This window comes from Tachysurus vachellii, chromosome 15 (genome assembly GCF_030014155.1).
Source record: "Tachysurus vachellii isolate PV-2020 chromosome 15, HZAU_Pvac_v1, whole genome shotgun sequence".
In the NCBI taxonomy this organism is placed as follows: domain Eukaryota; kingdom Metazoa; phylum Chordata; class Actinopteri; order Siluriformes; family Bagridae; genus Tachysurus; species Tachysurus vachellii.
Genome location: NC_083474.1, coordinates 1665564 through 1678063, shown reverse-complemented (window position 1 = coordinate 1678063; position 12500 = coordinate 1665564). Strand labels below are relative to the sequence as shown.

General features: G+C 42.3%; 2 protein-coding genes across 2 annotated transcripts in view; one reads left to right on the top strand and one right to left on the bottom strand.

Moving 5' to 3' along the window:
• The window catches only part of tyr (tyrosinase), a 9817-nt gene extending 5152 nt beyond the window's left edge, over positions 1-4665 (top strand). The window contains 4 exon segments of the mRNA XM_060888119.1: positions 808-1024; positions 3505-3652; positions 3730-3911; positions 4093-4665. Coding sequence (XP_060744102.1) covers positions 808-1024; positions 3505-3652; positions 3730-3911; positions 4093-4334 — 789 coding nt within the window. The 3' untranslated portion in view covers positions 4335-4665.
• Positions 4666-4827: 162 nt separating this feature from the next.
• LOC132858529 (NADPH oxidase 4) overlaps positions 4828-12500 on the bottom strand; it is a 14497-nt gene continuing 6824 nt past the window's right edge. The window contains 10 exon segments of the mRNA XM_060888911.1: positions 4828-5385; positions 8070-8170; positions 8266-8334; positions 8495-8603; positions 10118-10237; positions 10946-11024; positions 11138-11198; positions 11463-11525; positions 11629-11793; positions 11924-12095. Of these exon segments, the coding sequence (XP_060744894.1) occupies positions 5265-5385; positions 8070-8170; positions 8266-8334; positions 8495-8603; positions 10118-10237; positions 10946-11024; positions 11138-11198; positions 11463-11525; positions 11629-11793; positions 11924-12095 (1060 nt within the window). The 3' untranslated portion in view covers positions 4828-5264.

The following is a 12500-nucleotide window of genomic DNA, read 5'->3' as shown; positions in this document are numbered from 1 at the left end:
GTGTGTGTGTGTGTGTGTGTGTATGTGTGCGTGTGTGTGCGTGAGTGTGCGTGTGAGTGCGTGTGAGTGTGTGTGTGTGTGTGTGTGTGTGTTAAATATTAAATGATTTACTTTTATATCCTAAAAGTAGGGTTGGCTGAATTAGCTGAAAAAGCACATAACACAAATTTGTGATATAAACCGAGCTTTAGCTTGTTACCAGAGAGCATTAGCTTGCTATTAAACTACTGGACTAGGTGTAATGCTAACTAGCCTATGATTAATACCTTACTTTGTAGATAGATTTGTAGGAAGGTAGGTAGATATCTTATTTACTTTATTAGATAGAATTGTGTTTACTTTTACTACTATGACAAATTGTAGTATTAATACTCTGTGTGCTGTTTAGTATGGAAGTATACATGCTCTGTGAGTCACTGTAGTACTCTGTAGGTGCAGGATTGATGTAGCACACTATGTAATGGGATACTATACAGAATACAACAGCTTTTTATGTTTGTCCTTTTTTCTAGTTGTTGTACTATTTAGCCTAAATATTTTGTGTAGTATCACTTATCATAGTGTTGTATGCGCTGAGAGGAAAGTAGCGAGTCTCTCACAAGACGTCACACGCTCACATGCGACTCACACGAGGGTTTTTAGCATGTCACGTTCACACACACGTACACACACGCATGGTTTTGTAGACAGAAACCAAAGCCGCTTTACTCTCGGTTCAGAGAGGTCTCACCTCCAGTTGCCAGAAAGTTGCGAAAAAACTTTCTCCGCATTTCCCTGAAAGGTCCACAGGTCTGTATTTGTGTGTAGGTGATCTGCACTCATCCAGATGAGTACAACGCACGTGAGGTGCTGTGTGACGGTGTACCAGAAGGTCCTCTGCTCCGTAACCCTGGCAACCATGACCCTAGCCGTGTCCCCCGGCTGCCTAGCAACGCAGACGTGGAGTTCGTACTCTCGCTCACGCAGTATGAGAGCGACACTCTCGACAGACGTGCCAACATGAGCTTCAGGAACGTGCTGGAAGGTAAATAAGAACCAGACAGCACATATTGTAACACTCTTGTTAGCTAAACTTTATGGTTTTCTTTTACTTTATTTTGCTCCTTCATCTAACTAAACCCAGAATTTCTCTGTACTGCCATGTGTAGTCCCTTATGTGGATTTTCTCCATGTTCTTTTTTTCTGATCTTCCAAACCATCTCAGTACAGGGACTGACTACTCCTTTGGGTGTGAACGATAGTAGCATGATAGCATGATAGTGGCTGTGTGGTTCCCTAATATAGACTGGCATCAGCTTCTGGGGTGTTTTCCTCTCTAGGGTGGCTTCTTCTCAAACCCCTTCAGCTTTGCATATCCATAGCTAGTGTGTCAGTTCATGAGGGGTTCCTTTCTGCACATGGTCTTGACAGGGATAGAATAGAATAGAATAGAATAGAATAGAATAGAATAGAATAGAATAGAATAGAATAGAACGGGGGCTTAGAAGCCTTTATTATCGCCACATTACATGTACAGTGGAATTCTTTTCTTCACATACTCCAACTGAGGAGGTTGGGGTCAGAGTGCAGGGGCAGCTATGATACAGTGCCCCTGGAGCAGGAAGGGTTGAGGGCCGTGCTCAAGGGCCCAACAGTGGCAGCTTGGCTGTGCTGGGCCTTGAACCTCGATCCTCCGATCAACAACCCAGAGCCTTAACCAGTTGAGCCACCACTGCCCAGCCACAGTGATTCCACCAAAACATCCCGGGCATAATAGATTTTAGCTTGTATCCTAAAGTTAAGCTTCTAATTTCTCCAAGAACGCTGAACAAACTCTGTAGATTAGCAGCTGTGGCCAGGCTATATGATTATGTCATGCTCTGGTGGACTAAATTGAAAAGACCTTTAGGAACTTGAAAAACAGAGAGTAAACTTGTTAGTTTGGTCTAGTACAACTAGGATGATGGTAGAACCTGCAGATGACAGTAGAGGGTAGATCTTCAACAAAGTCTAAGGAGATGTATACCCAGGGTCAGTGAGTTATGGTTACTATTTTTCCAGAAGATCATCTGCATGATGGTAGCATAGTTTCCCCATAGCATAGTTTCCCCATAGTTTCCCCATAGTTTCCCCATAGTGAAAGCAGCTTGTTTCCTTACAGTAGAGTGTGGAATCACCATAGGGATCAAATCAAATTGAGCTCACCTTCAACTTCAGACCTAGATGGGCAACTCTTCAGCAGTTAGTGGAAGATAAGTGGCTGCTTGGTGTTGAGATGTTGGTGAAAGCTTGGGTAGAGCCTCAGAACAACAGCTGTTCAGGAGGTCTTGTTATCTGAGTGAGAAGGATGGTGTTCCACACCCTCCAGTAAATTTAGAGAGGAATCCGATTATGAGTGAATCATCATGAAATTGAGGATTGAAGTAGTGACTAAATTAAAGATGGAGAAACCAAAGATCCACCGCAGATCTTTTTTGTCCACGAGTCTCTGCTTAGATACTAGTTAGGTAACAAGAACATTCACAGCTTGACCTGCCTACACTTTTCCTTGTACTTCATAAAAAGTGTTTGTTTCTGCATTGTTCTGTTGGTTAATTGGACTTAAGTGTTTGAACGATCCTGAAGAGATCCAGAAAAATCCTAAAGATTAATTGACTCTTTAAGATTAAAAAGTGTTATATAAAGTGCTCAAAGGTTTTAGCTGATAAACTATTAAGGCTCTTAACCAGCAACTGGAGGCAAGCCTTCATCAACGTGTGCAAACACATGCATTGAACCTCAATGTGCTCTTTTGTGTTTGCCAGTCTAATCAAAAAGAAACCAGGCAATCACGTGTAAGTGTGCAGATCCCTTTCAAAAGAAACCAAACCATACAACAGGCTATAAAATCCTGCTATAGCAGATTTGCATGCTTAAATCCTGCATGACATTACACGTGTCTCTCGGGTAAACACTAACTACGGCTTTCCGTCAATCCGGCGTGACTGATTTCCCATTAAACCAAACACGTTTTAGCAGAAACTGTAACAAAGCTTGAGCACTCGGAGCTCTTTCACCAATCTGTTGTGAGGCTGTAGAACCTTTACTGCAGAGTTTTCTTACCCCGAGTGGGATTTTACCACAAATTAGCCAGTTAGCTTGCTATAGAAAAGGTGCAATATGTTCTTTACTGGTACATCACCATTAAAGTCTTCATCTGTTACAGACGTGGTCCAGATTTGGGAGGAGTTACTTGTGTAATGACTCAAAACATCATCATCTGTAAAGGCAGTGCTTATAAAAAGAATTTACTTACATGTTAACAGTACAATTAGCTATATGCTAGCTATATGCTAGCGTGTTAGCATTAAGGATAGGACAGATAGACAGTTTTAGCATTTCCTTCTGATAAAAGAGACAAATGTTACCTTTTGTGTACCAAGACTTAGGTTAGAGTTAGCTTTAGGTGTAGCATAGCATCCATGTCCTTACAGGAGAGTAAATTGTGTAAATTGTGTAAATTGTAATTTGTGTGTGTGTGTGTAGGTTTTGCGAGTCCAGAGACAGGCATGGCGGTGTCAGGTCAAAGCACGATGCACAACGCACTCCACATCTTCATGAATGGATCGATGTCATCAGTGCCAGCATCAGCTAATGATCCCATATTCCTTCTACACCATGCATTTATAGACAGGTAAGATGAAAACACACACACACACACACACAGATATTGAGAGTTCATCTTTGAGAGTGTTTGTGCATGTGTGTTAGTATCTTTGAGCGATGGCTACGTCTTCACCGCCCTGCACGGAGTATCTACCCAGAATCCAACGCTCCGATTGGCCATAATGGAGCCTACAACATGGTGCCCTTCATCCCTCTGTACAGAAACATGGACTACTTCATCTCCACCAAAGAGCTGGGATATGAGTACACCTACCTACTGGATCCGAGTGAGACACACACACACACACACACACACACACATATACACACACACACAGAGTCAGTGAACTTTTAATGCTATTTAAAGAACCTACTTATTTTCCTGACTTCTTATGGTTATCAATATTTTCTGATAAATTTCTCTCTCTCTCTCTCTCTCTCTCTCTCTCTCTCTCTTTCTCTCTCCAGCTCAGCGGCTTCTGCAGGAGTTTATCACTCCTTATTGGGAGCATGTGCAGCAGATTTGGCCCTGGCTGCTCGGGGCCGCAGTGCTCGGAGCCCTGGTCGCCGCAGTCATCGCCATGGTAATCAGAAAAGTAGTGAAGGTGGCGCGTCCCAGAAGGAACAGGAAGAACGAATACGGAGAGAATCAACCACTACTCAACAGCAGCGAGGAGGACGACACTGCCTCGTATCAGACCACGCTCTGAACACACACACACACACACACACACACATCATTAGAAAACAAACATCACGTTATATATACAATGTATTTGTACTGTATGAACACACATGACATTTTTAACACACACACACATCATGGTAGACACTGGGGAAGTACTGTATGTACACACAACCATTCACACAGGCACACACACGCAGAGATAACACACACACTCAGATGGAAAAGTGAAGACACACAAACACACACAACTCAAAACACAACTGTCACAAAAAATAAAATAACAGAAAACACACACAGATGGATAGATACATAAATAACTAAACACACACACACACAAACACACACAAACACACACAAACACACACACAAACACACACACTGTCAGACCCAAAGACTGTTCTGTACATGAATCTAAATGCTTATTATGTGAATAAAATTAAAATGTTCTTTATTATGAAAACACCAAATAACATTTAATAAAATGGTACAAAATCAACAGAATCGCACAAAATGTGTCTTTTAAAAATCTTCATTTTTAATTTGATAAAAACACGTATAAACATCCACATATAAAAAAAACTCTCAGACCGAACGTTTGTCTGAAACCGATGATTGCAAATTCAACAAATTCCAGAAGTAGGAGTTTGTAATTAGCATAATTGCAGCGTAGCAGTAAAAAATATAATAAAGAATACACAAAAATAAAACTCTTAAATTATTACAGCAGGCATAAAAAAAACAGTAAATAATTTTATATTTATATCAGAATTTAAATACATAAACAGTAACAATACAAATCATAAAAAAAAATCGCTTTGTCCGTAAAATTCTCTTCCTTCGTTAATTTCCTATTAAGTTTTTTATTTGTTTGTTTTCATTTCATGAAGTTTATTTTAACTGTTGTTCGGTGTGTGTGTGTGTGTGTGAGTGTGTGTGTGTGTGTGTGTGTGTGTTAGCTGAAGGACTCCTTGTTGTATTCGAAGATGGTTGATGAAGATGAGAACGAGTTACAAAGTTTGTGTAACTCTCTGGAGACACTTTTAGGGCCACAGCAGAACAAACCCACTTTCTTACTGCAGAAACAAAAATAAAAGCTCAAATAAATGACTTTTGTGAAATTTTCACTAATCTCCTAACTCTAATCTCTAGTCCCCTAGTCCTCAGTTTCTAGCTCTAGTCCCCTAGTCCTCACAGTTTCTAGCTCTAGTCCCCTAGTCCTCACAGTTTCTAGCTCTAGTCCCCTAGTCCTCAGTTTCTAGCTCTAGTCCCTTAGTCCTCAGTTTCTAGCTCTAGTCCCCTAGTCCTCACAGTTTCTAGCTCTAGTCCCCTAGTCCTCACAGTTTCTAGCTCTAGTCCCCTAGTCCTCAGTTTCTAGCTCTAGTCCCTTAGTCCTCAGTTTCTAGCTCTAGTCCCCTAGTCCTCACAGTTTCTAGCTCTAGTCCCCTAGTCCTCACAGTTTCTAGCTCTAGTCCCCTAGTCCTCACAGTTTCTAGCTCTAGTCCCCTAGTCCTCACAGTTTCTAGCTCTAGTCCCCTAGTCCTCACAGTTTCTAGCTCTAGTCCCTTAGTCCTCACAGTTTCTAGCTCTAGTCCCCTAGTCCTCACAGTTTCTAGCTCTAGTCCCCTAGTCCTCACAGTTTCTAGCTCTAGTCCCCTAGTCCTCACAGTTTCTAGCTCTAGTCCCCTAGTCCTCACAGTTTCTAGCTCTAGTCCCCTAGTCCTCACAGTTTCTAGCTCTAGTCCCCTAGTCCTCACAGTTTCTAGCTCTAGTCCCCTAGTCCTCACAGTTTCTAGCTCTAGTCCCCTAGTCCTCACAGTTTCTAGCTCTAGTCCCTTAGTCCTCACAGTTTCTAGCTCTAGTCCCCTAGTCCTCACAGTTTCTAGCTCTAGTCCCTTAGTCCTCACAGTTTCTAGCTCTAGTCCCCTAGTCCTCACAGTTTCTAGCTCTAGTCCCCTAGTCCTCACAGTTTCTAGCTCTAGTCCCCTAGTCCTCACAGTTTCTAGCTCTAGTCCCCTAGTCCTCACAGTTTCTAGCTCTAGTCCCCTAGTCCTCACAGTTTCTAGCTCTAGTCCCTTAGTCCTCACAGTTTCTAGCTCTAGTCCCTTAGTCCTCACAGTTTCTAGCTCTAGTCCCCTAGTCCTCACAGTTTCTAGATCTAGTCCCCTAGTCCTCACAGTTTCTAGCTCTAGTCCCTTAGTCCTCACAGTTTCTAGCTCTAGTCCCCTAGTCCTCACAGTTTCTAACTCTAGTCCCCTAGTCCTCACAGTTTCTAACTCTAGTCCCCTAGTCCTCACAGTTTCTAGCTCTAGTCCCTTAGTCCTCACAGTTTCTAGCTCTAGTCCCCTAGTCCTCACAGTTTCTAACTCTAGTCCCTTAGTCCTCACAGTTTCTAGCTCTAGTCCCCTAGTCCTCACAGTTTCTAGCTCTATTACCCAAGTCCTCACAGTTTTTAGCTCTAGTCCCCTAGTCCTCACAGTTTCTAGCTCTAGTCCCTTAGTCCTCACAGTTTCTAGCTCTAGTCCCCTAGTCCTCACAGTTTCTAACTCTAGTCCCCTAGTCCTCACAGTTTCTAGCTCTAGTCCCCTAGTCCTCACAGTTTCTAGCTCTAGTCCCTTAGTCCTCACAGTTTCTAGCTCTAGTCCCCTAGTCCTCACAGTTTCTAGCTCTAGTCCCTTAGTCCTCACAGTTTCTAGCTCTAGTCCCCTAGTCCTCACAGTTTCTAACTCTAGTCCCTTAGTCCTCACAGTTTCTAGCTCTAGTCCCTTAGTCCTCACAGTTTCTAGCTCTAGTCCCCTAGTCCTCACAGTTTCTAGCTCTAGTCCCCTAGTCCTCACAGTTTCTAGCTCTAGTCCCTTAGTCCTCACAGTTTCTAGCTCTAGTCCCCTAGTCCTCACAGTTTCTAGCTCTAGTCCCCTAGTCCTCACAGTTTCTAACTCTAGTCCCTTAGTCCTCACAGTTTCTAGCTCTAGTCCCCTAGTCCTCAGTTTCTAGCTCTATTACCCAAGTCCTCACAGTTTTTAGCTCTAGTCCCCTAGTCCTCAAAGTTTCTAGCTCTAGTCCCCTGACTAGACGTCTTTAGATATATTTCCTTGCTTTAGTTCCAAAGTCCTTCCTAACACCTATCTCTAGTTCCATAGTTATTCTCTACTCATTACATTTAGATCACTAGTCCTCAAAGTTCCTTGCTGTAGTTCTTAGGTCTCTCATTTCCTAGGTCTTGATTTCTAGGTCTGGTTCTCCAGTTGTGTAACTAGGTTTTACCTTCTACACCACAGATCTACTTCCCTTGTCCTTCAGGTTCCTATATTTGGGTTCCTAACAATTTCCTTGGTTCGTCCAGTCCAGAGATTAATTCCCTTAGATTCCATTGTTTATAGTTCTAGTGTAGTAGTCCATCCCAGGTCCTATGTCCAATTACCTTGTCCCTCTAGTTGATAGCTCTAGTACTGTCATAGTTTCTAGCTCTGACTTACTACTTCTAGTTCCTTAGTCATTTTCATCCACAGTTTTGGATACCTCTCAGTTCCTTGCTCTAGTTTTAATTCCTAGGTCCTGTAGTAGTTTGTTGTTTGATCAGTTCCTATTTATTTTCTTAATTAATTCACTTTACTAGTTTATGGTTCTAGTGTTATAGTCCATCCCACTTCCAGTTCCAAGACCTAGTTCCTATTTCTAGGTCTCTAGCCATGTAGTACTTTTATATATAGATTTATTCCTTAGTAAATGAAATAAATTCTCTGCGTGTTTCAGTACTTACTGTCGATTGGCTTTTGCTATCTCCTGAAAAAGGAGCTTCCATCTGGGTCGACCAATCAACAGCCTGGAACTCAGGGGGCGGTACTTTTCTTCTGTGAGGTTCTGGTAAAAAAAAAATCATGCTTGTATACAGTTATACTGTGTGTGTGTGTGTGTGTGTGTGTGTGTGTGTGGGTGGGTGTGAGTGTGTGTGTTACCTGTAGATTGTGTGTATCAGTGAGATAAAGACGAATATTCAAAAAATCAGGACGATTCTCCTCCCACAACTACAGAGAAACAAGAGACAGAGAAAAAACACACAAAAGGAAAGATTAGGAGAAAGGAGTGTAGTTATTACTCTAAACAGCAGATGGCATTACAGACCATGTGTGTGTGTGTGTGTGTGTGTGTGTTTGTGTGAGTGTGTGTGTGTGGGGGGGGGGGTACCTTGCGATATAAACTACACAGCAGTTCGGCAAACCAGTAGAAGCACTGCAACTCTCGACACACCCACACAAAGTAGAGTCTCTGTAGCTTATAGTGACGACAGTCATCACTGTCACACACACACACACACACACACACATTTATATGTCAATACATAATTATTATTATCAATACCACCTTAAACACATCATCAATTCCACCTTAAACACACACAGGTACACATAGTTATGAAAAAAATTAAGTACACAAAGGTAAACACACATAGGTAGAGACACAAATACACACACACACACACACACACACAGGGGGTATTACACAAAACAAGACAATTTCAATAATCCCGTATTATTTTCCTCAGATTTCTTCTCATGTAGGAAGTTAATCCTAAATCCTACTCTGTTACTATGACAACACATGCAAACCTTCTGGATGTCAGCCTGATGTTTAGCTTTATCTTAGCTTGGAAAGGTCACGTGATCTTATTAACATCTGTTACACATGCTATACAAAAGACCTTGGAGCATTCTAGATTCTGATTGGTCAGAAGATCTATAAGATCTATAGACACATGAAGATCTACAGTATAAGATCTTCTATAAGATCAGCTCGGAGGTTAGTTTGTTCAAACGTGTTATCGTTTCCATAGTAACAGCTCCTGCACAGGGAGCATCATTCAGCAAGGTAAAGCTTATAAGCTTTCTGTGAGAAGATCTTTATTTTATGGAAGGAGTCTCCGGTGTTTCCAGTGAGTTTTCTAGGTAACATGACAAACTGTTCTTTTTTTGTCTAGAAGCGGGTGTTTGTTTGACGTGTTTGAACATCGTGTGTCTACAATTTTTCTGTCGTCACCCGACTCAGTGGGAACAGGACTCATCTGGATCGTGTTAGTGGAACATGTTGTTCCTAGAGTCTGGCTTGTATTACGTTACTCTGTGAAATAACGACCAGACACACACACACACGTTAACACCCAGGTAAACGAACACAGACACACATCTGTAAATTAAGCACACACAATCCCAGATTAAGACATACAGGTAAACACACGCATATTTAAATATACACATAAAGACACACATAGGTAAATACACACACACACACACACAGCCAAACACAAAGGTAAAACATAGTTACACACATACACACATAGGAAATATACACAAACACACAAGAAAATACACACATAGGTAAATACACACATATGTAGGTCTACATACAAATATACACATAGACACACACACATAGCCAAACACAAAGGTAAAACATAGTTACACACATACACACATAGGAAATATACACAAACACACAAGAAAATACACACATAGGTAAATACACACATATGTAGGTCTACACACATATGTACACACATACACAGTACACGATATGTACACATACACAGTACACGATAACACACAGATACACACATACATACAGTTCAATATACACATACACAAAGACACAGGTATATACACACACAGATACACAAACATAGGTAGACAAAGATACTCAAACACCTGTACACACACACACAGGAAAACACACTGAGATTAAACACACAGGATAACCCTTACACAACAACACACTCTGTTGAGGTATGTGTGGGCATGTGTGTGTGATACTCACAGCAGAGTGTGTAGAATGCAGGCGAAGGGCGTAACACCAATTCCTCCAGCTACACAAACACTCACTTCATAATGAAACACTTCCTCAGATGGACTTCCGAACGGACCGTCCACGTACAACCTGGGAGGCGGAGCCACAACATACAGCAACCAATCATATCAATGCAACATATGTGTCACTGTGTCTCAAGCAACAGGATATGACAGCATCTTATAACAACAACCTGGGATGAAGTAGAGCAAGGATCTATACACACACTTCTTGTGCATGATAGAATTCCCAAAGCACACACACACACACGCACACACACAAACACACACACAAAAACACAAACGGAAACACACAAAGTGTACACACATATACACAACAGTGTAGGTTTTTTATATATGCACACACATACACAACATTTGGAAGCAGATGAGTTTCCATGACTCATTCTCATTGTTCACTGCATTGTAAAAACAACACACACACACACACACACACACACACACACACAGACACACACACAGACACACACACAGACACACACACACACACACACACACACACACAGACACAGACACACACACAGACACACACACACAGACACACACACACAGACACACACACACACACACACACACACAGACACACACACACACACACACACACACACACACACACACACACACACACACACAAATCCAAAAGTTTACATACTCTAATCCCAAAATACTGTAGAGGTCAGTAAGTCATATGGTTTCAGCACTCAGGAAGATAAAAGGAACATTTCTCATACACACACACACACACACACACACACACACACACACACAGGGGACATACTCAGGGTATCTGTGCTGATGCATCATGGGCAGGATCTCAGAGTGTTCTGACTCAGGAAGCAACAGCTGTGAAAAACATTCTAGAGAGAAAGAAAGGGTGAGTGTGGTAATCTCTTTATTATGAATGTGTCTGTGTGTGTGAGTCTGTCTGTGTGGGTGTGTGTGTGTGTGTGTGTGTGTGTGTGTGTCTCACCCGTCCAGTCCCCCAGCACTCGAATATGGATTCCAAATGTGTCTTTGTTCTGGGTTGGACACTGAAGAACAAAAATATAGAATGAATCAGTCACACACACACGCACACACACACACACACACACACCACACACACACACACACAGACAGACTCTTCCAGGAAACCCCTGGAGTGTAACTACAAAACCATTACATCAGCAACACAAGCAATCACAGACACATAAACAATGACAAAAAGGTACACACACACACACAGACACACACACACACACACACACACACACACACACACACACACACACACACACACACACACACATACTCACTGCAGTCAGAGTGAATGCATGGTTTTCAAATGATCAAACACTTGGGCAGTTCAGCAAAATGTACTAAGGAACACACACACACACAAACACACAAACACATAGATGCAATAAACAAATGCTTTATAACTTTGTAATAACATTACATGATTATGTGGGCGGAGCTTACTTGTCCTGGGCGGGGCTTAAAGCCTCTCTTCAGCATGCACACCTCAATGACATCACAGGGGTGCCTGATGACAGATACCACGGTAACAGGAGTGCTGCCCGTCACATAGCGATACACTCTCTCTGCACAGTAGAGACAGAGAGGAGCCGAGACCCACAACCATGTCTACAACATACACACACACACACACGCACACACACACAATTAAATCAGTTACGCATATCATAAGGACATTGTGGTATGTTATTTAGTTGGGAATGTATTATTTCTGGTTATAACAAACACACACACACACCTGGGGAAAATGAGGATGAAACTTGGCCTCTTCACTACATGCTGTAGGTGTTTCTTTGACTGACTCCACCCTCTTTTCTTCTTTTGTTGTCTGATCAGTCGGACGCGTCTGATTAGCCATGATGCAGCCTGGTGGGTGGGCTTCCACATTCGTCTGGTACTTTAGAGCCCCTCTGTATAACAAGGAGGTTTGATGTGATTCTGTTTGTGAGTGTGTGTGTGTGAGAGAGAGAGACAGAGAGAGAGAAAGAGAGAGAGACAGAGAGAGAGAGAGAGAGAGAGAGAGAGAGAGAGAGAGAGAGAGAGAGAGAGTGAGAGAGAGAGAGAGAGAGAGTCACTTCATAACAGAGAGAGACAGAGAGAGAGAGAGAGAGAGAGAGAGAGAGAGAGAGAGAGAGAGAGAGAGAGAGAGAGAGAGACACTTCATAACAGAGAGAGAGAGAGAGAGAGAGAGAGAGAGAGAGAGAGAGAGAGAGAGAGAGAGAGAGAGTGACTTCATAACAGAGAGAGAGAGAGAGACAGAGAGACAGAGAGAGAGAGAGAGAGAGAGAGAGAGAGAGAGAGAGAGAGTCACTTCA